The sequence below is a fragment of the Notamacropus eugenii genome, chromosome 3, assembly GCF_028372415.1.
Source record: "Notamacropus eugenii isolate mMacEug1 chromosome 3, mMacEug1.pri_v2, whole genome shotgun sequence".
Taxonomy (NCBI): domain Eukaryota; kingdom Metazoa; phylum Chordata; class Mammalia; order Diprotodontia; family Macropodidae; genus Notamacropus; species Notamacropus eugenii.
The window spans coordinates 487,062,903-487,088,680 of NC_092874.1; the positions used below are offsets into that span (position 1 = coordinate 487,062,903).

At 50.3% G+C, this 25,778-nt stretch overlaps 1 protein-coding gene across 1 annotated transcript in view; it reads right to left on the reverse strand.

Moving 5' to 3' along the window:
* Positions 1-572: 572 nt before the first annotated feature.
* The window catches only part of STAC (SH3 and cysteine rich domain), a 54,509-nt gene continuing 29,303 nt past the window's right edge, over positions 573-25,778 (reverse strand). Inside the window, exons 3-11 of the mRNA XM_072599227.1 lie at positions 14,420-14,520; positions 13,709-13,790; positions 13,106-13,221; positions 10,622-10,697; positions 9,455-9,531; positions 9,003-9,091; positions 5,621-5,672; positions 5,391-5,528; positions 573-2,383 (exon numbers count right to left, since the gene is read on the reverse strand). Of these exons, the coding sequence (XP_072455328.1) occupies positions 2,285-2,383; positions 5,391-5,528; positions 5,621-5,672; positions 9,003-9,091; positions 9,455-9,531; positions 10,622-10,697; positions 13,106-13,221; positions 13,709-13,790; positions 14,420-14,520 (830 nt within the window). The 3' untranslated portion in view covers positions 573-2,284. The remainder of the gene's footprint in view (positions 2,384-5,390; positions 5,529-5,620; positions 5,673-9,002; positions 9,092-9,454; positions 9,532-10,621; positions 10,698-13,105; positions 13,222-13,708; positions 13,791-14,419; positions 14,521-25,778) is intronic.

Consider the following 25,778-nt stretch of genomic DNA (forward strand, 5'->3'; position numbering starts at 1 on the left):
GAGGTGGGTTGGTCATGTGGCACCAAGTTGGGACCACAGCTGGACAGCAGGAGGGGGTTCTGGTCCTCATCTAATGCTGCAAGACCCAGAGGAAAGAAGGCCTCCTGAATGGAGGACCCAAGCGAAGGCATGGCCAGAAGAGGCAGAGGCAGGGCAGGGGTGGGCTGTGACGGATGTTGTTGGATGCAGCCCATGTATCAGGGAGACCCCACAGCCTCCCAGTCCCTTACAAGGGGTGGTATGGGGGAAGGCTAGGAGTAGTTTAGAGAGGAGAGGATGGCCATATTCCTTCCCAGGCCCTCCCTGGCTGAACATGTTGGCTATTTTCCCTCACCCCACGGCTGGTGGAGCCTCATAGAGATATGTGGAAAGAGCTCTGGACCTGGAATCAAATTCTGCCGCTACCATGTACCACCTAGGGGAGGGACTTTGTAGTCTGGATGGGTATCATCTGTTGAAAGTCAAACAAAAGCAAAGTGGGCATGCTGGTACCATTAAAGCCTGGCCTCCTCTTGGCCACCAGCCCAAAGTATATCCCACTGGAATGCAAGAAGAAACCAGAACACAGGTAGTTCTCATACCAATGGGTATTTTCTTTTTATTATTAAATCGAACACTGAGTTAGAGGCAAACAGCATTGGTCTTCAGACATTCAGTTTTTTGGGCAAACACATCTCTTTGAGAGAGTTCCTGTGTTCCCTGGATCCCCATATCCTCGGCAGGAAGGGAACTCAGGGGGCTGCCTCAGCATTGAGGGTAAGGCATCCAAAGAAAGATCGTGAAGCCTCTCCCCCACTCCCTACCTCCTGTTTAGTCCCAGGCCATAATGAAGGAGAGAAATCACTGGAGAAAGCCACGCTTTGGTTCTGACAAGCGACATGTCAGTGGGCAGGATAGAAGCTGCCGGGCAACCACTCTAATCGCTGTATTGCTTTGGATCAAAGTAAATCAAACTGACATTGATTTCAAGGCCATTGTGGATTTGAGTTCACCTCCCGCTTTAGCTAGATGCTACAAATTGGGCTGGAATACAAGGAAGAATGAAAGGAGACTGGAGTGGGGAGACGTTCTGGTACAGTTACACACAGTTTGTGTGAACTACAGTGGGGTGAGGAGGAAAGAGGAGCAAGGTCTTTTTTTCCCTAGGAGACACTAAATGGGCCCCCCTTGACCCTTCTGGCTTCTGAGGGAAGAGGGATGGAGGTGGCTCCTTTCCCTACCAGGGAGGTTATAGTAAATGATCCTAGGTAAATAGGGATTTATGGCCCCTCGGCTGTTGCCCAGTTTTGAACCCAAGGGGAAAGAAGAAAATGAATTTTTTCTGAGAGTAAACAAAGGCTCCCTTCACCCAACCACCACTGGATGTATGGCATGGCCAAATCTGTCTTATGTAATTCTCTCCACCTTTGGGAAAAGTAGAATAAGGAAGGAAGGAGAGACTTGCTGGGACAGGTGTCTCCTCTGGGTTTGATGTGTAAGATAAAAGGCATCAAAGCCATGTAATATACTATACATCGAGAAAGGAGAGAGAGAGAAAGAGAGAGAGAGAAATGGAGAAAGAGAGACAAGAGACACACACAGAAGCAGAAACAGACAGAAAGAGAGGGAGAGAGACAGAAACAGAGAGAGATACACAGAAACAGAGACACAGAAACACACACAGAAAAAGAGAGAGGGAGAGAGAGAGACAGGACCCCCAATGGGCCACTGTATTTCCTGACAATCTGATACCATAATGAGATTCTAGATCCAGCTATCTCTCACGCTGGTGGGCTCCAAACAGCTTTCTGGTGAGGCTGGCCACAGTTTAAAATGCTACACCGTTGGACTAACACTGAGGAGAGAAAGCTAGAGTTCATGTCACACTGGATCCAAAGCATCAGACTGTCCTTACTCCAGAGGAGGTTCCAGGGAACACAGGGTGGCCTCAGGAACCAGTGGGTTTCTTCAGACTCACAGACTTCTTTTAGACAAGTATGTCAACATTCCAAATGCTTCCTGGCCCCCTCCTCCAAGTTCTCCCTGTGAAGGGCATCACCTCCAATCACTTCTCACACCCAGTGGTAGACCAAGTCTATTTCCTCCACAAACCTTCTGTTTTGTTACCATTCTCATCGCTGCTCAACAGCCTGGTGTGTGTGTGTGCGCGCGCGCGTGTGTGTGTGTGTGCACATTCACATTCTCACTGTCCCCTGGGGGTCATCAGAATTGACAGTGTCCATATGAAGAGGCTGTTGGCCATTACCTGCCAAGGTTTTCACTGCTGCACAGAGAGGCACAGAAATCAGATGTTTTCTAGGATATCCAGAGGCACCAGGCCCTTCTTTCTGCCGCTGCAGACCTTGATGAAGCCATCTCGTCCTTCTTCTGAAGACACACAGATCTGAATTCAAAGGGGAGAAGGAAGAAAGAAGGCTCAGACTGGAAGCCCTTCCAGGCACCATTGGGCACAGGGGAAGACATTGCAGGGGTGGGAGAAGAGAAGCCCAGAAAAGTGAGCTCGGGGCACATGGCCTTGACTTTTGGGGTGGGTGTGAGTGGAACTGAATTCACATGAGTATGGCTGAAATATGATTGCTCCAGTCCACCACTATCCTACAGAGTGGTGCTGTAAACGTCTGTGCACAGATGAGCTTGACCGTGGCAGGGGGGAGGAAGTCTCTCACCTCCTCAGTTCCAGACACTGTCAAAGCCCGGTATCTGGAAGACCTTGTCTTCCATGGCCATCTCTTGTGGTGAGGTTGGAAGGCTGGAAATCGAGTGCCACACTACGAAGGGTTAATATTGTGGGAAAGCTGTGGGGCAGTGGACATTAACAAACAGCAACATCCTGCCCCTGTTGACTTGTAGGCAAGAGAAGGAATCCTCCAAGGGATGCAGGGAGAAGATTCCTGGAGGTGGGGTGGGCTGCAGCTTGAGCTCAGGCCAGACCAGGACCCATGGAATGTTTGCAGATCTGGAGAATGGTTCTCAGGACGTTGGCTGGGCATTCTCCAAGAGGGTGAAGGGGAGGCTTTGGACAAGAGCTGCTCAGAATGAGAGGGTGTGGCTAGGCAACTGCAGCGTCATCCCTTCCATCTGAAGAGGGGTGATCACATAACATGGCCCCTTACCAACCCTTGACCAATTGATCCAATAATTGTTGGAGGGCATCTTCAAGGGGCTGCACCCAGAATGGAACTGTAAGGCCCCCCAGAGTGTCCTCTCCCTTTGTATTACTCTACCTGGGACCTTGGCCTGAATGGTGGCCCTTTGTGAATTATAAATGGGATGTTTTCTAGGTTTTAGGGGCTGCTGTGGCACATGGCCTAATTTCAAGTATCACTGGCCATCTGTGGGTTCCATGAACCACTTTGACTCTCATGTGGAGAGAACAGACTGATGGTGCCTGTCATTGACCAACAGTTGGTGCAAATCCATGGTCTAACAGTGCAGGGAGCAGTAAAGTACAGTCCTCCCTCAAAATTATTCTTAATTATAGGTTTATAAATGCAGATTTTATGCTAAGTGGTTGAAATCTTTTAAAAAATATTGTGAAAGTAAATTAGTGATAGATTGGAAAGTGTTTCATTTGTGAACTTGTTAATGAGCAGACAGTGACCAGACATTGGGCCAGTGGGGATAGAGCTGGGCCCAGAATGCAGTGGGAGGAGGAAGATGGGTTGGCCCATAAGGACCAAAGAGGTGGTTGGGACTGGGAGTTGTAGGCGGCTCCCTGAGACCACACAAAACCTTGCCAGACCCTCCCCAAAGTATACATGACTTTTCTTAGGCTCTGAGACTCAGTCCTGAGAACCCGTACCAAAACAGAGGGGACAGAGGGGATTCTGCCTGCAGGGAGCTAGAGTTCTGATTGTGACCACAAGAGTGTTCTAAAATTGGCTATGACAGAGTCCTCCAGTCTCCCAGAGGCAGGTAACACCCCCACTTCCCAGTCTCTCCTTGGGTCCTTTGCTCTAGACCCCACTCCCTTTGTGGCACTGTGACCGCCATGCCCAGTGCTCCATCTGGGCTTTGTCTGTTTCTGCTTTCTCATGGTCTCTCATGGACAAACCCCTCCCTTTGGTAGTGACCCCAGGCTCAGGGACAACTGTCTCCCTGGGTCTGTAGCTTGTGACTGGCAAAAGGATGGATCTGTGAGAACCAGGATGGTTTGAAATAAGTTGTCTGAAGCAGGTGCACAAGCTGCTCTCAATAGCTGAGCTCATGAAGAGGCCTGGGCTGCTGGGCTCAGAGAAGGAAACCTGGGATGCCAAGCTCCAAATGAAAAGGAAGGGAATGTAAGTACCTGGAAAACTGTCAGAGCAGGTGATTCGTGGATCCCACTGCCTCTGTCTGTGATGTATTGGGGAGAGGAAAACTGAAAGGGCCTCGTGGTAGACCTGGACAGAGATGCCAAGTTCCCACAACGTGCCTTTGTTTATAGCTGCCTGAGGTTTGTCCCTGGCCAGAAAGGAAAGTCAGCCACAGCTGGAGCTGGAGGAGCTGTGGGGACATGGTGCTCTGAGCTCTCTGAGACAAAGCAGGAGAAGGCAGGAAGAGGGAGCACCATCTCAGCTCTGGTCTTTCCTTTTCCAGGGCTCCTTGGGCACTGTCTCTAGGACTGATCTCTGTGCCAACCAGGTCAGGATCCCCTCAGGCATCTCCACTCTGGGGCCTGTGATGAGGAGGGATCTTTCTGAGGCACCCAGTGTTATTCACAGCCAAGCTTGGTAAGAAGGCTGGGTGGGCGAGCTGGGCAGGAAGGGCTTTGTTCCCCAAAGCAGTTGGCACTTAGATATTGGGTACCTCTGAGCTGCCTTGGAAAGGCTGCTGGGAGCAGGGGTGGCAGTTTGGAGTAACTGCTAATGATAATGGTGTTTAAATGGGTCTACAGAGCTTGGAAGCACTTTCTGTTCACTCACTCATTGAAGCATTACAGAAACCCTTTGAAGGATGTGTTGATCTTACCCCCTGGGGCACAGAGAGCCAGAGGTGAAACAGCTGACCCCGGGTTTCCAACTCAGCCCTTCCTGCCTCCTGTCCAACACCACCACACCACTGCCTTCCTAAGCTCCCCAAAGACCGATGGCATTGAAGGGGAGAACTGTTCTGAACATACAGGAAAGCAGCTGGGGGCAAGGAGGTAGAGAGCTGGCCCTGGGGTCAGAGTGGACCTCAGCTGGCATTTCCTCTTCGGTAAAATGGGTATAATAACAGTCCCTCCTTCCCAGGGCTGTCATGAGGATTAAATGAAATATTTGTAAAGTGCGTGGGAAGCTTTCGAGCTCTAATCCCATACACACCATTATCATTATCACCATTACCACCATCTGCTGCCTGTTCCAAACCTACCCATCGGAGATTGCCAGCTCAGCTCACTTTTCCTGGGGTCCGTGCTGCTCACTCACCTGGTTCTCCTTCAGGGTGATCTGGCCCTGTTCTTTGCAGCCAATGAAGGTCTGGACACACTTGAAAATCTTCTCTTCCAGCTGCACGCGCTGAACAAAGTTGGCGGGAAAAAAACCGGTTCTGTCTTGAATTTTCCCCTGCAAGGTGAAAAGGAGCATGAATCCATCTCCTTCAGGCTGCAGAGAAATACAGCAAACAACTAACAAAAGAAGGGGATGAAATACGCCACCTTCCACCAGTCTTCATTGGAGTCCTCAAGCACAGTGACCACATCTCCCGGCCTGGAAGAAAAGACAGAAAGGCCCTTTGACTCATGAGGTACAGCGGAGAGCCAACGACCTTAACGATCTCCAGCACACTTAGAAAATCAGCAGACCTGCCTGGTGACAGGTTGGCAGCTAACTGTGATCTCCTTCTAGTCAAGATCCACTGTTACAATGGATCCACGGTACCCTGGGCACCACCATGGAGCGCTCCACTCTGGGATGCGCAGGGAGTGCCATGTTTTCAGCTGTTGCCAGTACTAGAAAGATGGCTTTGGTTAAACAACCACCTCGAGATGAGTTCTCCAGCTCTTTATCTCAGGGGATGGATCAGCCAGTACTTCCTCCCAGGTGGCCAAATCTATCCTGGGCAAAGCTCCTCCCATTAAGCTTGAGCCATGGGGAGATACCGGTACATGAGCTCTTGCCCAGTGCAAGGGTTACCTTGGGAGCCTGAGTAGCCTGTTTTCTTCCTTAGCACCGCTGGGCCTGGAGGAACAGAAGCCCAGACACACCAGGACAGCAGAGCAGGGCTCACCTTGCCTAGCAGGAATGCAAGGACAGCTCTTCTCCTTATCCCCAGATCAACAGTAGAAGACCTGAGTGGGGCATGATGGAATGGGGAAGTAGCATTTCCTTTGTTTGCCCATCAATTAACCGGGATCATCCTTCTTTCCTGGGTCTCCATTTGTAAATCCAAAATTTATAAATCTGTGGCAATAAGATGGACCAAGTCTAAGAACTCACATAAAAATGATGTTGGAAACAGGGTGGGAAGGACAGAAGCCTGAGTCTGTGCCCTGTAATATGGGGGCTGGCCAGTGAGGGTCCAGTCCTTAGACTGGTAGTAGCCCACGTAGAGCTGACTTCTGGGCATTGGTGTTGGAGGGGCTTGTCCCTCTCCCCCAGAGCAGGCACAGGCACAGGCATAGGCACAGAGTCCTCTGATTTTCCATTGACTTACAACATGATGACCAGTAGCCATTCATTGGCTGATAAGCCATAATGGTAAGTGCATGCCACAGGTTCAAGTGTACACTTCCCTCTCTGGCTTCTCCAGTGGCTTCTAGGAAGGAGTCCTGCTGTGGACTTTTAGGCTCCATCCTGGTGGTGGCAGGAACAGCTGGTTCCAGATCCACAGCGCCACCCCACAGTTGGTGCCCTCTGGGCTTCTTGTTCTGGTTGAGTCTTGAGTAGCCCAACAGACATCAGACAGAGGTGGACAGGTACATGCAGCAGGCTTCCCATGATGAGCAGCCCCTTGGGATTATCTTCATCCTCAGAGGGAGTGGCTTGCAAGCAGGCTTGTATCTAGTGAGTCCTGTCTCTACCTGAGCCCAAGAGCCCATAATTAGGTAACTGATAATGCACTTTGTGTGTAACTGATGAATTTTGTATGCATGTAACCATGCATCACATGTAATTGTAATGGATGATGCATTTTGCATGTAATTGGTGATGCATTTTGAGATCCTTGGAGAGAGCTGACATAGGGAGAGATTTCTAAGATGGTGCCACTTCTTTCTCTTGCAGGTTCTGTCACTTTTTTTGAGCCCAGAAAGATTACTTGATGCAGCACCTGCCTTCTTGGCAGCTAGATGGTTCAGTGTGAAGCATGCTGGGCCTGGAATCAGTAAGGTTTGAGTCTGAATCCTGACTCACTTAATAACCATGCGATCCTAAGCAAGTCATTTAACCCCTTTCAGTCTCAGTTTCCTCATCTGTAAAATGGAAATAATTACACCTAACTCCCAGGGCTATTGTGAAGATCAGATGAGATAATCCTTGCAAAGTGCTTGGTGTACCTTAAAGTTCTCTAGAAATTCTAGATATTCTTAGCACATTCTTGTGCTTTGTGCTATACATTCTCCTCCCATTCTTGTGCTCTAACTTGGACTTTTGCCTCGTCCTCCATGCGTATATGAGGTGCCAAGAAGCCTGGGCTAGCCCAGGGGAGCTTCCTATGGGATTGGGGATGACATTTATGCAAATGGAAAGAGCCCTAGGCCAGGGTTGGGCTCAAGTCTTGGCTGGCACTAAGATTATTTACTTCAAGGAGGTCTTCTGTTAAGTCTGCTCCAAGGGCTACCACTGCCATTATTCACCATGAAGACAAGATGGAATGCGTGTGTACAAGTGTGCTGGGAGTTGGGGGCACATCACCCAGGATGCTGCAGGGTAAAAGGGGTGGCACAGTCATGGCACACATCGTGTATTCATCTCTGGGGCCATTCAACTCCATCTCCTCGAGGCCTCCACATCCCACCCATGATGATGCTCCATTCTCCGTGTCAGCAGTCCTGATCCTGGCCCAAGCCAACAGCAAGTAGCCTGATTTCAGAGACAGAGGCCACCACACTTCATCTCTTACTACTGCAGTGAGAGTTCACTTTTGTCTGTCGGAGTAAAGATTGGTGACAAGAAGGCTTGGGACCGCAGGAATTCCCAAGGTGACCTGTCAGCCGTGTCTCCTGTCTTTTAAGAAGCTTGGGAGAAGTCACGGAAGGAAGAGGTAATTGCCAGAGGAAAGAAATGGAGTGAGGGGAGAGGGGAGGAGAAAAGAGAGTGGGGAAGGGGAAAGAGAGTGAGAGAAAGAGACAGAACGGAAGGAGAGAGAGAATGAGGATGATTGAGGTGAGTCATGGGGATGCTATGAACACTGCTCCATCTCAAGAAACAAAGAGAAGCCCTGACCTAGACACAAGTGTGTGGGCGGTGGGGGTGGGGCTGGGGAGGATTTGTGAATTATTCATGATCTTTCCCACTGTGCCTTGTGGTTGAGGATGCTGGAGTTTAACCAGCATGGGAGGGAATTTTCCCATGCCCCACTTTTCCAGAAGCCAGCACCAGCAGAGCATTTCAGTAGCTTTAATTGCTAATTAACTTCCCATTATCTTCAGAGGAAGAAAGGACAAACCCCAAAGGGGCCCATCTGGCCTGGAAGAATTACCCTTTCCTGCAGAAACATGGTTGGAAAATCCATAAACCTTCTCATGAGACTTGCTCATATCTTCAAGTTTTGATGGGAAAAGAGACAAACAGCTTTTCACTTGCCACAGATAGATGAGCACATCACGGACCACCAGTTATCAGCCTCCCCCAAGCTCTATGGTCAGTGCTGACCTGCTGACAGGCCTCTGGGCCTTGGGGGTCTGACAGCTGCCCAGAATTCCCTGCTGTGTGGGGTCCCTCCTGCAGGGCAAAAGGCCTGGATTCTTTGTCCCCCATTTCTCAAGTTTGATTTAGGATGGTTGGTGATTTATGTGAGTCCTGAATGAACTCAGGTCTGTGAATGAGACCCACTCAGCTGGTTTTTCCTTCTTCCCAGGAAGCCCACACCCTTCTTACCGCATTTCCAGGTCTTCATTCTCCTGGGGAACAAATTTGTACAAGGCAACATAGGTGCTGGTCTGTGTGGTGTCTTTGTGTAGTGGTCCCTGCCAGTTGGGAGAGAAGAGAGAGAAGGGAATGAGAGTGTGGGTGCCCCTCCCTTTCAGGGTGCTCCCCTTCCCCTACATGTGAAGGTGTCAGACCATCTTGAAGACTGCAGGCCTCTGTTTCCTGGCAGGACTCCACATGATTGCCTGTCCCCCATGCCCAGTAAATGCCCACCACCCATCCATCCATTCATTCTCATCCATCCATCCATTCATTTGGCATACACTTAGAGACCACCTCCTATTCCCAGGGAGAATCACTGATGTGCTGTGGATAGAGGGAGAGCCTCAAAGCCAGGAAGCTCTGGATTTTCTGGAGAATTCTTCCCTACATGCCCCCAAAGGAATGCACTTTTTCCTTACTTTGGTAAATACTGGGCCATTTGTGGTCTTCAAGTCTTCTTTGACATCATCAGTTCCATTTTCTGTATATGTAAACACTGTGGAAGGGAAAGATCACACACAGCAAGTCCTGAGGACATGGGCACACAGCCAGGCTTGCAGATCCTGTGGCCACTGTGGCCACCCTGCCCTCTTCTCCTACCCAGCCTCCAGATGGCCCTTTCTCTGGAGGACTTCTCCCAAATGTACAGCTCTTCTAAATGGGGGGACCCAAAGTGAGGACCAAGGCGGGGGAGCAGCCAGTCTCCGAATTACAGGTTGGCATTTTTTTGTTCTTATTTAGGCTCTAAGCCATTTTCTTGAATCTCCTGATCTGAAGGAAAGGGATCTGATTGGGGGGAAAAATCCCACAGTTCCCTCCCCTGCCCCAAGTGGTTTTACTTGCTTTGTACTTACAGAGTTTGTTTTTGATGAGCATGAATTCACACCCCCTCCCCCTCCTCACCTCTCCTTAGATTATTGCAATGGCAAGCTTGTCTCCCTGCCTTGTCTCTGTCCCCTCTAGTCTATCCTCTAAAAGGTTGCCCAGTGATTCTCCTAAAGAGCAGCTCTACCACGTCACTCTGCTGCTCATGAAGCCCCCTTGGCTCCCTAGCACCCCTAGGACCAAACACAAAATACAAACAGTCTGGCTCCAGTCCATCTTCCCAGGTCTTGGATCCTGTTTCCCTCCCTGTTCTCTATGCTCCAGTCTGATCCCACCAAACAAGCATGTTAGCTCTTCCCCACACATGACACTTTTCATCCCCCATCACTGAGAATGACTAGTTTCTACATAGCATGTCTTAATAATTTAGCCCAATTTTGAGGAAATGAAGTCATGGTAGCAAAGTAAAGTAAGGGAATGTTGATCCTTTGGATGACAGATCAGAAGGCTTTGAAATAGGCAGGGGAATTTGGGAAATCAGAAGTTACACCCAAAGAATTTTGGGGGACATATCATGGAGGTCACTATGCTGCTACATGAGCACCTTTCCCAAGATCAATGGAGAAACTACCCATGGCGTGTGACTGGGTGATGGAGGTGGGACAAAGAGATGCCCACCCTGCTCCCCTGCTTGTGACTCAAGTGGGGCTGGTGGGGCTGATGTGTATTCCCACCAGCCCCACCCCCACTTTTCTACTCACCACTGTTGCTGCGCCTCCTGCTTGGCTCAAAAAATACTCCAGGCACTTCCTCTGGGACCTCTCCAAGGTCTGAGATCTGTGAGAAGAGAGAGGAGGGTGAGCCAGGGCCTGGATCACATCCTGGTCAGAGAGTCCTCAGGGGTTTGAGGCTGCTGGGAGACATTAATGATATTTCAACAAAATGAGCAGATGCTTCATGTTAGTCCATCTTACGTCTGTCTGGAGCATTAGCTATCTTGGGACAGTGCTGGGCCTGCAGGGCTGATTCCTGACTACAGGGAAGGGTGGTACCCCAGGTTGGGTGCCTAGGTTCACACGAATATTGGAGAAAATCTCCCTGGGCCTCCAGTCATGCAGGTGGAGAAAGAGTTCTGGAACCTGTTGAAGTTCTGCAAAGCAACACAATTCTCTGCTCTTGGGCTGTTTAGAATGCTTATGGAAATGGGTGCTGTTGTTTCAAAGAGTCCCAGCAGCAGGAGCCCTGGGCAGCACCCTGCACAGAAGTGCAGAATCATTCCTAAGGGAGGCTTGGCTTTCTGTGGTCCTTCTCCCCCTATAATGGAATTGGAGCTTTTCCTTTTTTTATTTGATCACAAGCAATCTCATCATTATTCATAGGTTTGACCATGAGTCTCTCACCCTGGGCCTCCCTTTGGGTATAACAGTTACCCAATAAATCAGAGAAACCTGAGGAAAAATTCTAATTGGTAGCCTGGAGCTGGGAGACTTGGCATAAGCTAAAGGCAGGGTCCTGCATTGGCTCATCATATCTGAGGGATACAGTGTGGATGGTCCTCTGCCCACCCACCTGGTAGAAACCCAAGCTGAGCTGTCCTCTCACCCACCCCTGCACTCCAGCAACAGACATTCCAGGTTCACCCATGCTGGGTGTGATCTGTGAAAGGTGGTACTACTCACATCCACCCTCCCAGAACAGATTGGGAAAGGCACCAGGATAATGCTATAGGCTGATCACAGGGGCACCAAGTGCTGTCCTTGGATGTCTATCCCATCAGGGCACATCATTCTGGCATACCTTCTTTGTGCCTCTCTCTCTTTGTGTCTTTCCTTCCCTCTTTCCTTTGCTCCTCCATCCTTGTTGCTTTCTCTCCTTCCCTCTTTCCTTCCTTCCCTCCTCCCTCTTTCCTTCCTGCTTTCTCTCCTTCCCTTGTTCTTTCCTGCTTTCTTTCCTGTCCCCTCTGCTTCTTGCTTTTTATCCTTTGTACTATTGGGCACACTTCCTAAGAAGATCAAAGACAGGCTGTGCCCACATAAACTGAGCAGCATGGCTTGTGGAAACTAAAACCTGGAAGGAAGGGGGGTTCTACTGATAAGGGTAGGGGGGTAAACATACGGAATGGTATATTATTGAGCAGGAAGAAATGAAGAATTCAAGGAAACATGGAAAGACTTAGATAAACTGATGCAAAGTGAAGCAGGCAGAACCATACAGAGGCTGCAGTAATGTAAAGACAGCTGCCAGGGCCGGCTCAGGAAGATGGAGGAGGAACCACATTACTCCTTTCTGTAGAGAGGTGTGGGACCACGGGAACAGAACATGTTGGCTGGCTTTGGTTAGTGGGGAGGGTTAGAGGGGATGTATACCAGGAAATGACTGGTGTATAAAAATGACAGGCATCCCTGAAACTTTAATTTCAAATCGATCCTTTGCTAAATACAAATAAACAACGTCTCAAGTATTTGAAATTCCAGGGCTGTTTGTACCTATGGAGGAGAAATGCCTGCTACAAGTGGGATAAATGTTTGCTGGAGTAAACTGAATTGAATTGCAGAACCTGCCACACCGTGCCCTAGCTGTAGGATGCCCACAGTGGGGATGAGGAGGGGGAACGGAAGGCTGAAAGTGGCAGTACTGTTGGGAGGGGGGGGCACAGGTAGGAAAGGCAGGCCTCCTGGAAGCGGAAGAACTGGGACTGTAGTGTGGGGGCTGAATCTGGGAGGGGGAGCATTTCATCTCCTTGGCTGTGGCAGAGAATCTGCCTGAGGAGCCCTGGGGCCTGCCCTGGCTTGGGTTTTGTTTCTGGTTGGAAGCAGTGAGGACCAACAGGCTGGCCAGTGGGCCCTGTGCAACCAGTCCCAAAGGCATTATGGTGGGAGTTAATTCAACATGTACCCCAGAAATTTGGGCTCCCTAAAATAAATGCAGCTGTCTGGCTTCCCAAGCCCTTTCCCTGGAGGTCAGCACCTTGGAGGGATGATTCCCTCTCTCTGTCTCTCTTTCTCTTTCTCTGTCTATGTCTCTGTCTCTCTCTGTGTCTCTGCCTCTCTCTGCATCTCTCTGTCTCTGTCTGTCTCTGCCTCTCCCTCTCTCTTCCCCTGGAGTCTGTATCCTTGGCACTTAGCCTGGTACCTAGCTTTATAAGCAGGTAAACAGTAGGTGCTTAATAAATGCTTGTGTCTTGAGTTGCATTGTGAGCAGATATCATTAGAGGAAAGATCAGAGTGTCGGAGAAAGAGGATTACAGAGTTCCGGTTGGGGGAGCTGGATCCGCTTCCCGAGCTGCCCTTCTTGGTTTTCTGGGCCAGGGACGTGCCAAATCGGAGCGCCTCATACACTGGGTCCACCTTGTTGCCACAAGCTGCAACAGAACACAGAATTGCCCATGAGAAGAGCCTTGCCATTGGTGCACCTCATCAGGGCTCTCCCCAGTCTCCCTCTTGAAAAGGGTGATAGAGACAGTGCTTTGAAGCTGTCCCTGAGGGGCTCCTTTCCCACTCTCCCCTGCCCAGCCCAGACCTTGCCCCGTCTCTGGTGCTGGGCACAAGTGACCGATGTCAATGGAACGCTGGTGGGTGTTGAGAGAAAACCAGGAGGAATGTGGCAGAGACAAAAACCAAGAAAACTTGGTACGTTCAGGGTTCTTTCCACAAGGAAGTGGGCGATGGATACTGGAGGATTCAGAGACTGAACTTCTTTATCCCCCGGACAACGAACGCCCCAATTTAGGGGACTCAGGTAAAAGATGGCAGAGGATACCTCTCTTAGGGGTGTGGGCGTGTCTGGGTGTGGCCAGGCTGGACCAGCAGGAGGCCCACCCCCGCAGCCTGGGCCTACTCCCCACTCACCAATGGGCAGGACTTCTCTGATGCACCCAAACTGCTCCTGGATGAGTAAGGGGGAACTATAGTAGCGCCGGAACCCCTTGGGCTGGAGAGACAGAGAAGGCCATATCATCACTGGTGCTGGCAACACCAACCCAGAACACCCCCCTAATGCTAACCTTGTCTCTGGGGGCTATCTCCCCCCTTGCCTCTAGCTGTCCCCTTCCTTGGGCCCTAACCCTGAGGGAGCAAGCCAAGTGGGTTTCCCAGAGGCTCCAGCAGCCAGTTGGCCTGAGTCTATTCTCTTCCCTCTCCCCATATCTTGTGTCTGGGATGGGGGCAGCGGGGACAGCCCCCTGAAGGTCAATGACCCCCTTTCCTTCTGGTAAATAAAGCTCCTCCCCCATGTCATGAGATCAGCACCGCCACATTGAGGACATTTCCAAGGGACCAGAGGGACATCCCTTGAGTTTGTGCATTTGAGGCAACCTGGCAGCCTGGTGGCTAGAGCCCTGGGCTTGGAGGAGGAAAGATTTGATTTAAAATCCTGCCTCTGACTCTTACTTTGTGTGCCACCATGGGCCAAGCGCCTCCCCTCAGCTACCCCACCTGTAAAATGGGGACAATATTAACTGTCGGTTCACAGGGCTGTTGAGAGACAGAAGGTGTGATGTCTGTAAAGGGCTAAGCAGGTTTTACTGTGCCTGCCCTGTGAATGCCCCGAGGCTTGCTTACCAGTTTGCCCATGCAGCGCTGGGGTCCAAGGCTGTCTGCACACTTGTGGTGGAGGCTCATCTTGCACGCTTTGCAGCGCAGACCCTGCTTGGCATTGCCCCCTGCCAAAGACAGCAGGAGAAGTTTGTTTAAGACCAGGGGCTCCTGCCTCCCCAGCCTTGGGGCTGGTCTCATCCTGCTTGTGTGCTGCTGCCTCTTCTGCCAGAGGACCGCGAAGGGGGGGCGGGGGGAGAAAAGTGCCAGGGTTACACCCTCTGACTGATGTGGCCGCCAAGGGATCCAACTGTCATCCAGAGCTCAGCCTTCCCCTCCTGAACTGTCCCATCCTGGAGGCCTCTGGGAGGCCCTCACTGGTCTTTTGGCTGCTCTCTGTGCACTTGCCACCCCCCAACTTCTTTACTGTGCGGCTGCATGGGTGGGGGCTGTTTTTCTCCATACAGTGGAAGCTTTTTGAGGGCAGGGAGGGGATATTTCATTTTTTCTTTGTATTTCTGTGCCTGTAGTAGGTACTTAAGGAATGTTTGTTGATTGAATGAATTGACTGCCTTTGATCTGCAGGAGGAGGAAGGCTCTCACTTATATGGATGTCTGTAGAATCGTGAATATCTCAGCACCTTGTACTCTCTCCCTTCGGTCCCAGCCCTGAGTCACACAGGACACAGAACCCAAGCTGCCCCTCTGTCTCCTAGGCAGGAGCCCTTCCAGACTGGTCTTTGGGCCCAGTCGGAGGTGAGGAGCTCTTCTCAAAGCCTGTCTGGTATGGTGGGACCAGCAGGAGTTCACCCCCTGCTGGCATGCTCTTAGAGACCCTAGGGGCCCCTCTGGACCACCTCTGCTGCCAGGGTGACTGGCAAAGAGACAAGGAAACAAGCAGATGCAGATGGCACACCATGATATCCATTTGTGGTCTCTCTTTGTGTCTGCTCCTTACACATGGGAGGGCAGTATTTCCCTGGGCTGTACTGGGCAGCAATAATCCTGAAGGACCAGACCTTGGGGCCTGCTAGAAGGCAGAGAGTGGCCCCCTTGAAGGGGAAGTGCTTCTGAGAGAAAGGGCCCTTCATACTCTGAACCCTCAGTAAAGTCTTTATCAATCCCCGCCCTGGGCTCCCCTAGGGAGCTCCTTCAGGCATGGGAGAAGAGAGGTCTTAAACAACACTTGACATTCTTGCAAAGAGGGGGTGGTGATGAGGGAGGGCATCTGGAGGTAGGCACAGGTGCTCTCCAACATCAAGGTATTGCTGACTCAGAACTGGGCCTTCCTCCAGCACAGGACTCCTGGACTGAAGAGGATGTCCCAAGGTGAAATTACAACCTTACAAGAAGCTTTTTCTCCCGACTTTCTGATCTTAGGAAGCAGGAACGTTAAAAAAAGACTTCCTTTGGAGGCTTGATGCTCCAGTGGATCCTGGAATGTGGCAGGGTCTTAGGTGGGAGAACTTGTGTCTGGAGACCAGCAAAGTGGCCCCAGTGACCAGAGGGTGGCACTGCCTTACTCAGGCTGGAAAGTGTCTACATTAGCCGTGTATTCTGTGTGAACAGTGTCCAGAACTCACATTTTGGGAGTATTTAGAGGTTTACTGACTGCTTTCTTAGGAGGGATGCCATCACGCAAATACCTTTGCAAGACAGAATGTCCCAAGGAGGAGTCAATCACTACTGGTCTTAGGGTCAGTGGAGATCACCTTTCCTTCTGCATCCCCCTTGTCACCGCTTCACTATGACTTGAGACTGGCACAAAGAGCTGCCTGGGGGACAGGGGATGGGGGTAGGAGTGAGGGGAGAACCCAGCTCTGGGAAGGGAGTGAGCAGATGATGGGATAGGATGTGTGAGCCAGGAAGGGAGACAGGGCTTGTGATGGATGTCAGAGCCACCCGCCCATTGTGCACAGTCTCCCCTCTCCCCCATGACCCTCTCAGCCTTTGCCCTCCACTCCAGTTCCAACAAATCCTTGGCAGGCCCAAAACCTCCCTGACACTCTACTAGGTCCCAGCATGTGTTAATAAAGGCAAATGAAGCTAGGCAGCCTGGGCCAGAGCAGAGATGAAAATAGTCCCTGGTGAGGCTGGGTCTGTAGGACCCAGGGTCCAGGGAGGGCATTTTAAAGGGTTGTCTCCAGTTTTCAATTGAAGTGGGTGGTTTGATGGAGTCCAGATCAGCATGAGAGGGTGGCCAGGATTCTGTCTGGGCCCAGCCTGGCAGCTAGCTGTCAGCCTGAAGGTGAAGGCTAAGTGTCAGCAATGGGGGACATCCACAGGAAGGCAGGCATGGCATGTGAGGCTGGAGGCCTCAGGTGGCGAGTCCTGCTGTGCCCTGAGAGGTAGGAGGAACAAACAATGCTGACCTGGCTGGCTCTGGGAGCCCTGAGTTGGAGGATGTGCAGGTTCTCATGGGTGGGGGCAGCCCTGGGATTGGCACCAAGATGAAGGAGAGCCTGTTGTCTGCACGTAGCCAGGAAGAGGTGCCAACATTGGCACTGGGACCAGGACTGACCCTGCATGTGAGGCCCTCATGCACCAGGGCACTGCATGCTGCAGGCCTGGGGTCTGCCCTGGACTTGGGCTCCTTCTCCACAGACTGATGTCAGGGGCGACCACACTCTTGCCTCCCAGGGCCAGCTTTGGGTGGACAGAAAACTCGGTTTTGAGCCTTCCCTCATGGTCTATCACACAGAGAAAGAATACATCCCTCACTCTTTAGTGTGGTTAGAGGTATCAGAGCCATCTATAGGGACTACAGTAGGTCCCCAGCCCCAGGCAGGTTCCCAGGCCCTGTGGGTTCCACGTCCTGGCCCTTGCTGAAAGACTCTGGGGGTTGTCTGGAGGTAACTGGAGGATCTGAAGCCTCCTCTGTGTGCTGTGAAAGCTCTTCCTGGCCTGGCCTCAGCGCCCTGTGCAGCCACATCACAGGCTTACATCTCAGCAGACATCATGCCTGTGCCATGCCAGCACAGAGTAAGTGTGTTTCAGGCTCACGGGTACATTAATACGAATGACTCGTTTGCGTGGTGTTTACCATGCTCAGTGTACTCAGGGCTTCACAGTTATTATCTGAGTTCATCCTCATAACAACCATGAGAGGTAGAAGTTATCATTACCCCCACTTTACAGAGGAGGAAGTGGAGGCAAACAGAGGTGATGTGACTTGCCCAGGGTCACGTAGCTAGTACGTCTCTGAGTCCGGATTTGAACTCAGGTCTTCCTGATTCCAGGCCCAGCCCTCTACCCACTGAGACACTTAGGTGCCCCTTTAGATCAGGAAGGGATCTTGAAAGCCACTGAATTCAACTCCCTCATTGGACAGATGAGGAAACAGAGGCACATAGAGGTTAAATGACTAGCCCAGGGTAGCTGTAGCAAGTTCCGTTTTCTCATGATTCATCGCAATGAAGGCCAGTGTGAATTCCTCAAGCTGAGTGTCAGTGAGTGGTAAAGCTGGAAGGGACTTCCTGCTGAGGTTAGCACGGGTAGCACCTTCTTCACTCTCCTTGAGACCCCATTTCAACCAATGCAGCTGGCTGCTGCCAGAGCATATAGAGCACTGGGTCAGAAGCCAGGAAGACCCAAGTGCATATACTGCCTCAGTCACTTGCTAGCTGTGCAGTCCTGGCCACCCAGTCTGCCTCAGTTTCCTCAACTGTAAAATGGAGACAATATCAGCCACCACTTCCCAGGGTTGTTGTGAGGGTCCAATAACTAACATTGGTGCATGGTGAGCACCTAGTGAACGCTTAATAAATCTTTGTTCCTTCCCTCCTTCCCACTCACATCTCTAAAACCATCTGAAGGTTGGCCTGTGACTGGTCACCTAGCACCGCTGCCTGCAAGAGCATTCTCATGACCTTCACCCTGTTTCCTGTTCCCTCTGCTCTGTCTGCAGCAGAAGACTCCAAATGTGATGGACTTGTAGTTTTGAATTTAGTTTTGAATTTCTTCCTAAATCAAAGGGCCAACCCTTTGTTTAGGGCCAAGGAAATAAAGCCCCCATCTGACTCTCACTGACTTTTCTGGTTCAAGGGAGGAATTCCCTCAAGCAGAAAGGCTAAAATGTGCTCTGGGAAAGGCTTTGGGCAGGATAGCTAGCCCAGGTAGGACGAAAGGGAAGGGGGCTGGAAATCAGTCATCCTCTTAGCCTTTCCTCCACCCATCCACCCATTCACCCTTCCAACAAGCTCTGACGAAGTTCCTACTATGTGTATGTGAAATGAGGCTCTCAGTACCAGTGGAGGTGATGACATGATCCATGAGATGAGGCTTCTGCCATTGGGAAAGGAAAAACAAAGGGTGTGCCTAGTTTCCCCTAAAGGAGATTGCAACAGAAAACTAGAGATGAGTTTTGGAGGAAGGGAATCATATGTGTATGAGAGAAAATTTAAAATGTAGGAAAATTCCCGAATTAGATTTTCTCCCATGGGCCTCCCTCACCCCTAGACCCATTCTTCCTCCAAATGACTCTTTCTTACATTTGACCCTGCGCTGTCACCACTGAAGCAGAAGGTGAGAACTGTTCTTGTTTCCCAAGCTGAGGTCAGCCCGATCCTAGAAGTGGACCACAGAATTCAAGATGGGAAGGGATCTGGGAGGTCATCTGATTTCTCATTTTAAAGATGAGAAACCATGATCTAGGGTCACTGAGGAAACCCTTAAGCAACCAAGCTGGGGTTCAGACAAAGGTTTCCTGAATCTCCACTGAGGGTTCTCCTCCAGCACCCCATGATGCCATCCCACCTCTATCACCCCACTTTTCTATGTGTGTCCTGGACAGATGACAATGGGGATGACTCCACTGTAGAAGACACAGGGTCAATGTTTCTAGGATTTCTGTGAGAGGAAAAAAGGAAACATATTTTCCATCATACCAGCTCCTTGTCATGGAAGATTTATTAAAAATAACCCCTTCGAACACCCTCCTTATCCAGGACACACTTGGAATGGCTATGGGATCCCTGGCATGACTCCAGTGCTTTCTGGGAAAGTAGGAGCTCAGGGTGTTGGTTGAGCCCATGAAGACACCCCAAGGCGCCACTAAAAAGTGAAGCCCCTGGAGCTCTCCCACTTCTCCTCTCATGATCATGCCCCAGCCCCTGTCTCCCTTCAAACACTAATGGTATTCTTTGTTTACAAATGCCTCTGTGGGGCTTTCCTATTTCGGGGCCTGACTGCTAGTGGAAAAATTCTCTCTGCTTCCTTCCATCCTTCCTCCCCATTGGCCTTTAAAAATAGTAGGAGACGGACTGGCTCAGGCTATGATTTGAAATCCACAGCCTTTCACCCTGAGGCTACCAGTTCATACTGCTGTTTGTTGGCTGTGGGATTTGTGTGTCGCCGGCTTCAGAGGGGAGATCTCTCCTTGGTGATGTTCCTGAACAAGAGTGGGTGGCCGCTGTGTGAGCAGAGGTCTTTTTGAAAGGTAACTGCATTTGATGTCGTTGTCCTTGAGCCTGTCCTCCATGCTCAGAGTCCACCTCCTACCTGTTGACACGCACAGTCTCTCCTGTTCAGGTCAGCTCATTTTTGAGCCTCCCCTAAGAACCGAAGGCCTGGGCTGAGCCAGCTGCCAGACTCCATCCTGGTGCTCTTCCCAAGCCCCTGTTCTTGTATCCTCATGTCTGGCTCCAATCCTGATGACTCCCTCCACCCTTGTGAACTGGTGCTGTCATTCCTTACGCTCAACTGTAGTTCTCCCACCAACGTGGCTCTCCATAAAGACTCCTGTGATCTGCTTTGGTTTGGCACCATGGTCTCCATCATGCTTCCATTCCCAGGGGTCAACCTCTCAGCACAGGCAAGAGTCCCATGCCTCTCTGCACCCCAGGACAGCAGCTGGGTTTTGAATCACAAAGTAATGGAGCATGGCAGGCCCTCCAGATATCTGACTACCCTGCTTGTCAAATCCCATAGGCCTTATTACAGGGATTTGGTTCTGATTTTCTAGATTTGTTTAAGATTTGGGCAATCTGTAATACCATGTAGCAGGTACTGTGGGGAAAAAAAATGGAATGGCTCCTTGGTGACCTTCTCCTTCCCAGACAGTACCATGATTATTATAGTGGGGTAAATAAGAGCGCTGGACTTAGAGTCAGGGGATCTGTGTTCAAATCCTGGCACATATAGTGGGCATCTGACCTTTCTAGGTCTTGGCTTCTTCCTCCATAAATGGAAAGAACATCTGTCTCATAGGGTGGTCCTTGTTTTATATGAAATGCTCCTAGATAATATACCCAGCCCTTTCCTAGTCCTGTGGATGGGATTATATGAATGACCTCAAAGTCTGACACTGAAGAGATGCCATTAGAGGCTGTCCTGCCCACTACACTGCCTGGCATATTGATGTTCTCTGCAGCAGTACTGAGAGAGGACCTCACTCACTGCTACACAAGGCAGGTTCAGGACAGCCGGAACATTCAGGAAGCCTTTTCCTTCTGTTGGGTCCAAATCTATCTCCCTGTAACTTTTACCCATTTATCTATCAAACATGAAGGCAACCACCACCACTGGTAGCAGGCCATGGGTTCTGATTTCAGAGGGCACCAAAACAGTGGAAAAAAATCAAAACAAATAATCCTCCATTTCCCAGAACACCTGGAAGGAACGCTTGAGTCAAGGTGGTCAGGAGAAGAGTGGGGGGGAAGAAGGAACCCCCTCCTGGAGAAAGAAGAGGAGGTGTTTGTTTGTGGACAGAGTGCCAGACCAGGGCAACCTCCATCTCCAGGCAGGAGGAGTTAACCAGGCTTGTACCTTTTTGGTGCTATCATGTCCAAGGAGAAAAAGCGAAGTGATGGCAAACTTGAGGCTTTCTTGAAAGTGGCTTGTGTTGCTGCAAAAGACCAAGAGCATCTGCTTCTAAGCCTTGGAATCTCCCGGTTGAGGGTTTGTCCATGAGCCTTGTGCCTTCAGCAGCCATAGAGGAGGAGACCCTCCCTCTCCTCTTGTCTCTTGTCTCTGGAGGCCAGGACTCGTTGCTGGTGGTCTCCCACATCACCTCTTTGCTCTAATAGTGACATCCCCTCCACTTCCAGAGCTGTTTCCATTCCCTGGGTTCCATGTTCCCCAGCAGGGTGAGACCCTGTCTGAAGGAATGTCCCGGAGTCTTTCTAGGGGATATGGTTTCTCCTCATTTTCAGTAAGCAAGTCACGTGCCAGCTCTCAGACCCTGAAGGACTTCAGAGGCACGAGGGACCAATCCCCTCATTTTATGCGGGAGGACACTGAGGTGAAGAGAGGGGAATGAATTTACCCAAGGTCACACAGTCTAGGTAAAGAAACAAGCAGGCTGATACACTCAGACAGAATGAGGCGCCAGTGTGAGGTCTTGTTCTGTGGTAGCTGCAGCAGCATCAAAGGACTCGTGATGGACGAGTGCTCATTACTGTCATTATTATTTTATTTTTGGAGGGAGGAGGTGAGGCGATTGGGGTTAAGTGACTTGCCTAAGGTCACACAGCTAGTAAGTCCTCATTTGAACTCAGGTCATCCAGACTCCAGGGCTGGTGGGCTCTTCACTGCACCACTGCGCTGCCCCTGGGTTAGTGTTTTTAGGAAGAATGCAATGGAGATGGAAATGGCGGTGGGACAGACTCAGAGAATCTCGAAGTTGGAAACAGGTAATCTGTAAACATGTAACAACTGACTCTCCTAAAAATGCACACCCAGCACACTTAGTAAGGTTAATGCACAAAGATAAAGCAAGCCCTTATTTGTAGCATTTAATGATTCGGGCACATGCTCGCACTGAAAATCTAACAATCAGGTCTCGGGACCCTTTCTGAGTCGGCTCCAGCTTCCTGTCTCCTGGGGAGAACCTCAGCAGTGTCTAACCCAACGACCTGAACAGGAAACCTGTCTATACCACACCTGGCCAGTGACCGTCAAGCCTGTACTTGGCAATGGCAGGAGATGGGCTATTATCAGAACTTTCAGAAGGTGAACCTTTGTACAAACAGTCCAGGAAGTGTGTCTATGAACTAGAGGATGGAGACTGTGCTGACCATTTATCCCCTAACTCCCTCCTCCATCCCTCTGCTGCCATCCACTGCCCCCCTAGGACACCTTCCTCCTATCTTCATGACTAGTGCCTGGCTCACAGACTTCCTTCCACCACTTCTTTAGTAACTTCTACATCACTGCTTATCACCCTTCTGAGGCTCTTGGATCCTCTGCTTCCCAAGCTCCTCTGGTTCCCCCTCCAACCCCCCTGACAATCACTTCCACCTCACCCAAATTCCAGACTATGAGATTCCCAGGAGAACACTGTCTCCTGTCCCTTCCCCTCTCCCAGGTCCTCACTTCTTCTCAGCCTGCTCTTGCCTCTCATTAAAATCTTGGGAATCACAAGCCCTGGGATTCTCCCAGTCTACCGCTTTTGTCCTGGGCTCAACGACTTTCTCACATTGCCTTGATGAGTGAATCATCGAGTTTAAATCTGGGAAGGGAGATGAATGATTATCTATTCCAACCCCCTCACTTTGCAGATGAGGAGACAGCCCCAGATGTAGGAAAGGGGTTGGCCCTACGCATGTAGCAGACACCAGAGCCAGGAGCCAGACCCAGACTCTCCAACCCCAGATTCAGTGCCTTTGGCACGATGTCAGGGTGACTTCCCAATTTCTTCAAGAATATCCTGGCTCCTCCCTCAAGTCTCTTCTCTCTTGGTCTGGCATTCCCCCTACTTTGCTAATCCTTAGTCCTGGAAAACGGGGACCCTCTGCTTTCTTTGATGCTGCCTCAGGTGGGGAAAGGGGGAGGAGCAGAGACGTATCACAGAGCTGTGCTCTTCAGGTCACAGAATCATAGTCTCTCAGATTCCCCTGAATGGGACCCTGAAGGGCACCAAGCCCAGTATCCATCTGACCAAGGAAGGATTCCTTCCATAGCATCCCCGAGGGGGAGGGCCTGCCTCTGACTCAAGACCTCAGGGAGGGGGGGGCCCACATTCCAGGCAGCAAGAACACTTCACATGACAGCGCTTCGAGGATGTCCATGTGTCATTTCCCTCCCTCCATCCTCTAGGTATGAGATGAGACTCAGAAATTCAACACAAGAAAGGTGTTGTTGGGAGTGAGGAGATCCCTTTCTCTAGAGACTTCATTTCTGATTTAGTCAATGATCACCTTTATCAAAACCACTTTTAGGCCTTAACACCAGTTGCTTCTCTGACTGAGACAAATACTGAATTCTGAATTCAAGACAATGCAGCAAATGTAAATTTTGGGTTGAAGTGAATGTTTGCCAGCTGTGTGGATCATCCTGCACATTTACTCAACACTACTCAATTATGTGGGTTCAAGACAGTGCAGTCTGTCTTGTTTTGTTTTTCTGATTATCACTTAAATTCAGCTAAACTGGTAACATAGAAACAGGGTAACATGGGGACAGAGCAACACGAGGAATGGGAACAGGCACTAGGTAACATGAAGATCAAGTGCCAAGGTGGCATGAGGACAGGGTAGCATGGGGATGGGGTGACATGGGACAGAGTTCCAGGGTGGTATGGGGACATGGTGACACGGGGATGGGGTGCCAGGCTGTCAGGCAACAAAAGATGGCTCAGGCCAGAGGGGCATTTCTGTTCCCTGGGTCCTGAGAGTCAGGGTCTCTTACTATCTCTTAAGGGATGCGCTTGACTCAGAAAAGGAGAAAGGAAGGCCTGAAATGGGAGCCAGGAAACTTCAAGGACCAGCTGACATGGAAAACCTTCTGTTTGGGTGATGAGGAGAGCGACACCCAGCATGCATAACTCCATTAGCACAGCCCTTTCAATGGTTCCTTGGAGGCACCTCTGTCTTGAGCGTGGTCAACTTCAGTGTTTGTCCTGGGGCACCCTCACTCAAAGCACTCTCAGGAAGGAGGGAGTGGGGGCTGAGCTGAATTTCGAGACTTCTTGGCACAGTAGTTATTGCAGGGAGTGTCTTTGAGCTGTGGGCATGACCCTGCGGACTAAGTTGATATGACGCTAACGTTGCTGCTAACACTCCACCTTTTCAGCTTCCCTACATGCACTGCTTCCCTCCAATAGACTGGCAGTTCTTTCAGGGTAGGGACTATCCTATTTGATTGGACTTATGGCTATGGAACTACTCCTGGTAAGGGGCATTCTGGCTCCCCAAAACCCCAGGCTGGGAAGAGAGGAAACTAATGGAAGATCAGTGGTGGAAGTGGGGTACATGGGAGAGAACAAGTAGCAGGGATATATATGCCACAGGACAGGACCTTAAGGGGTTCATGTCTCATTCTTCCTTCCCACATCCCTGGTCTTCTAGGCATGTGGCAAGGCTCTGAGATTCTACACAAAAAGTTCATTGTTTTTGGGAGTGAGGAGATGGGGAGAGAGAGAGGGAACACAAAGAGGGAAGAAGGGAGGCATGGTGGTCATCCCAAGATAGCCCAAGAGACTAGAATAGCAGTGGGTCCTGCTTACTTCTGTAAGGTGATGAGAGGGATGCCTTCCATCTGAACAATCAAAATGGGAGGTCTGTGTGTGTTTTATCCAGGTGCTTGTGTGCCAGAAGTAGGAGCAGGGAGAGAAACAAGGCGGAAGGACAAGAGGAGAACAATGGGAGAGCCTTGCCCTACCCCCTCCTTATTTCCGTTGATGCTTTTCTCAAATTTGTCCTGGTAAAGAATGCATTTGCTGGATTACATCTTATTTCTCAGGAACACCTTCAGTTAAACCTGTCCTTATGCTGCTAGGTGTCTCATTGTCTGTGTCATGAGGGTGCACTGGGAGCCACACAGGAAAGGAGAACCCTTCCTAGTTCAGGGCTAGGAGCTCAATCCCTAGCTCCTTGAGGGAGTTTTGTTCTCTGGCTGGGGGCATAAGCAACTACACTTCTAAGCGCAGATTCACTATGAATTTGGGTACATATCTACCTTTGAGATGCAAGTCAAATTATGTCTATAATGCCCAACAGTGCCTGGTACATAAATGCTTAATGAATGAGTATCTACATACCTACCTATCATCTCTCTCTCTCTCTCCCTTCCTCTCTCTCTCTCTCTCTCTCTCTCTCTCTCTGTCAATCTATCCATCTATCCATCCACCCACCCACCCATCCATCCATCCATTCATCCATCCATTTGTCCATCCATCCATCCATTCATCCATCCATACCTCTCATAGCTCATAACTCATTCATGACCCTCAGAATAGCATCTCAGTCAGAGTAGCCTGGAGAGTTGCCAGGAGAGGAAGGGACAGGTTACAGATTCAAGTCAAACCTTGCCATTTCTACAAGAGTCCCTGGCCATATTTCCCTTTTAACAGACAAGAAAGTTTAGATGAAGAGTCATTGAACAAATTGGTGTCTGAGCCTGGCATCCCAGTGCACCAAGACCATCATGTAGCCAGGGTAGTGGTGGT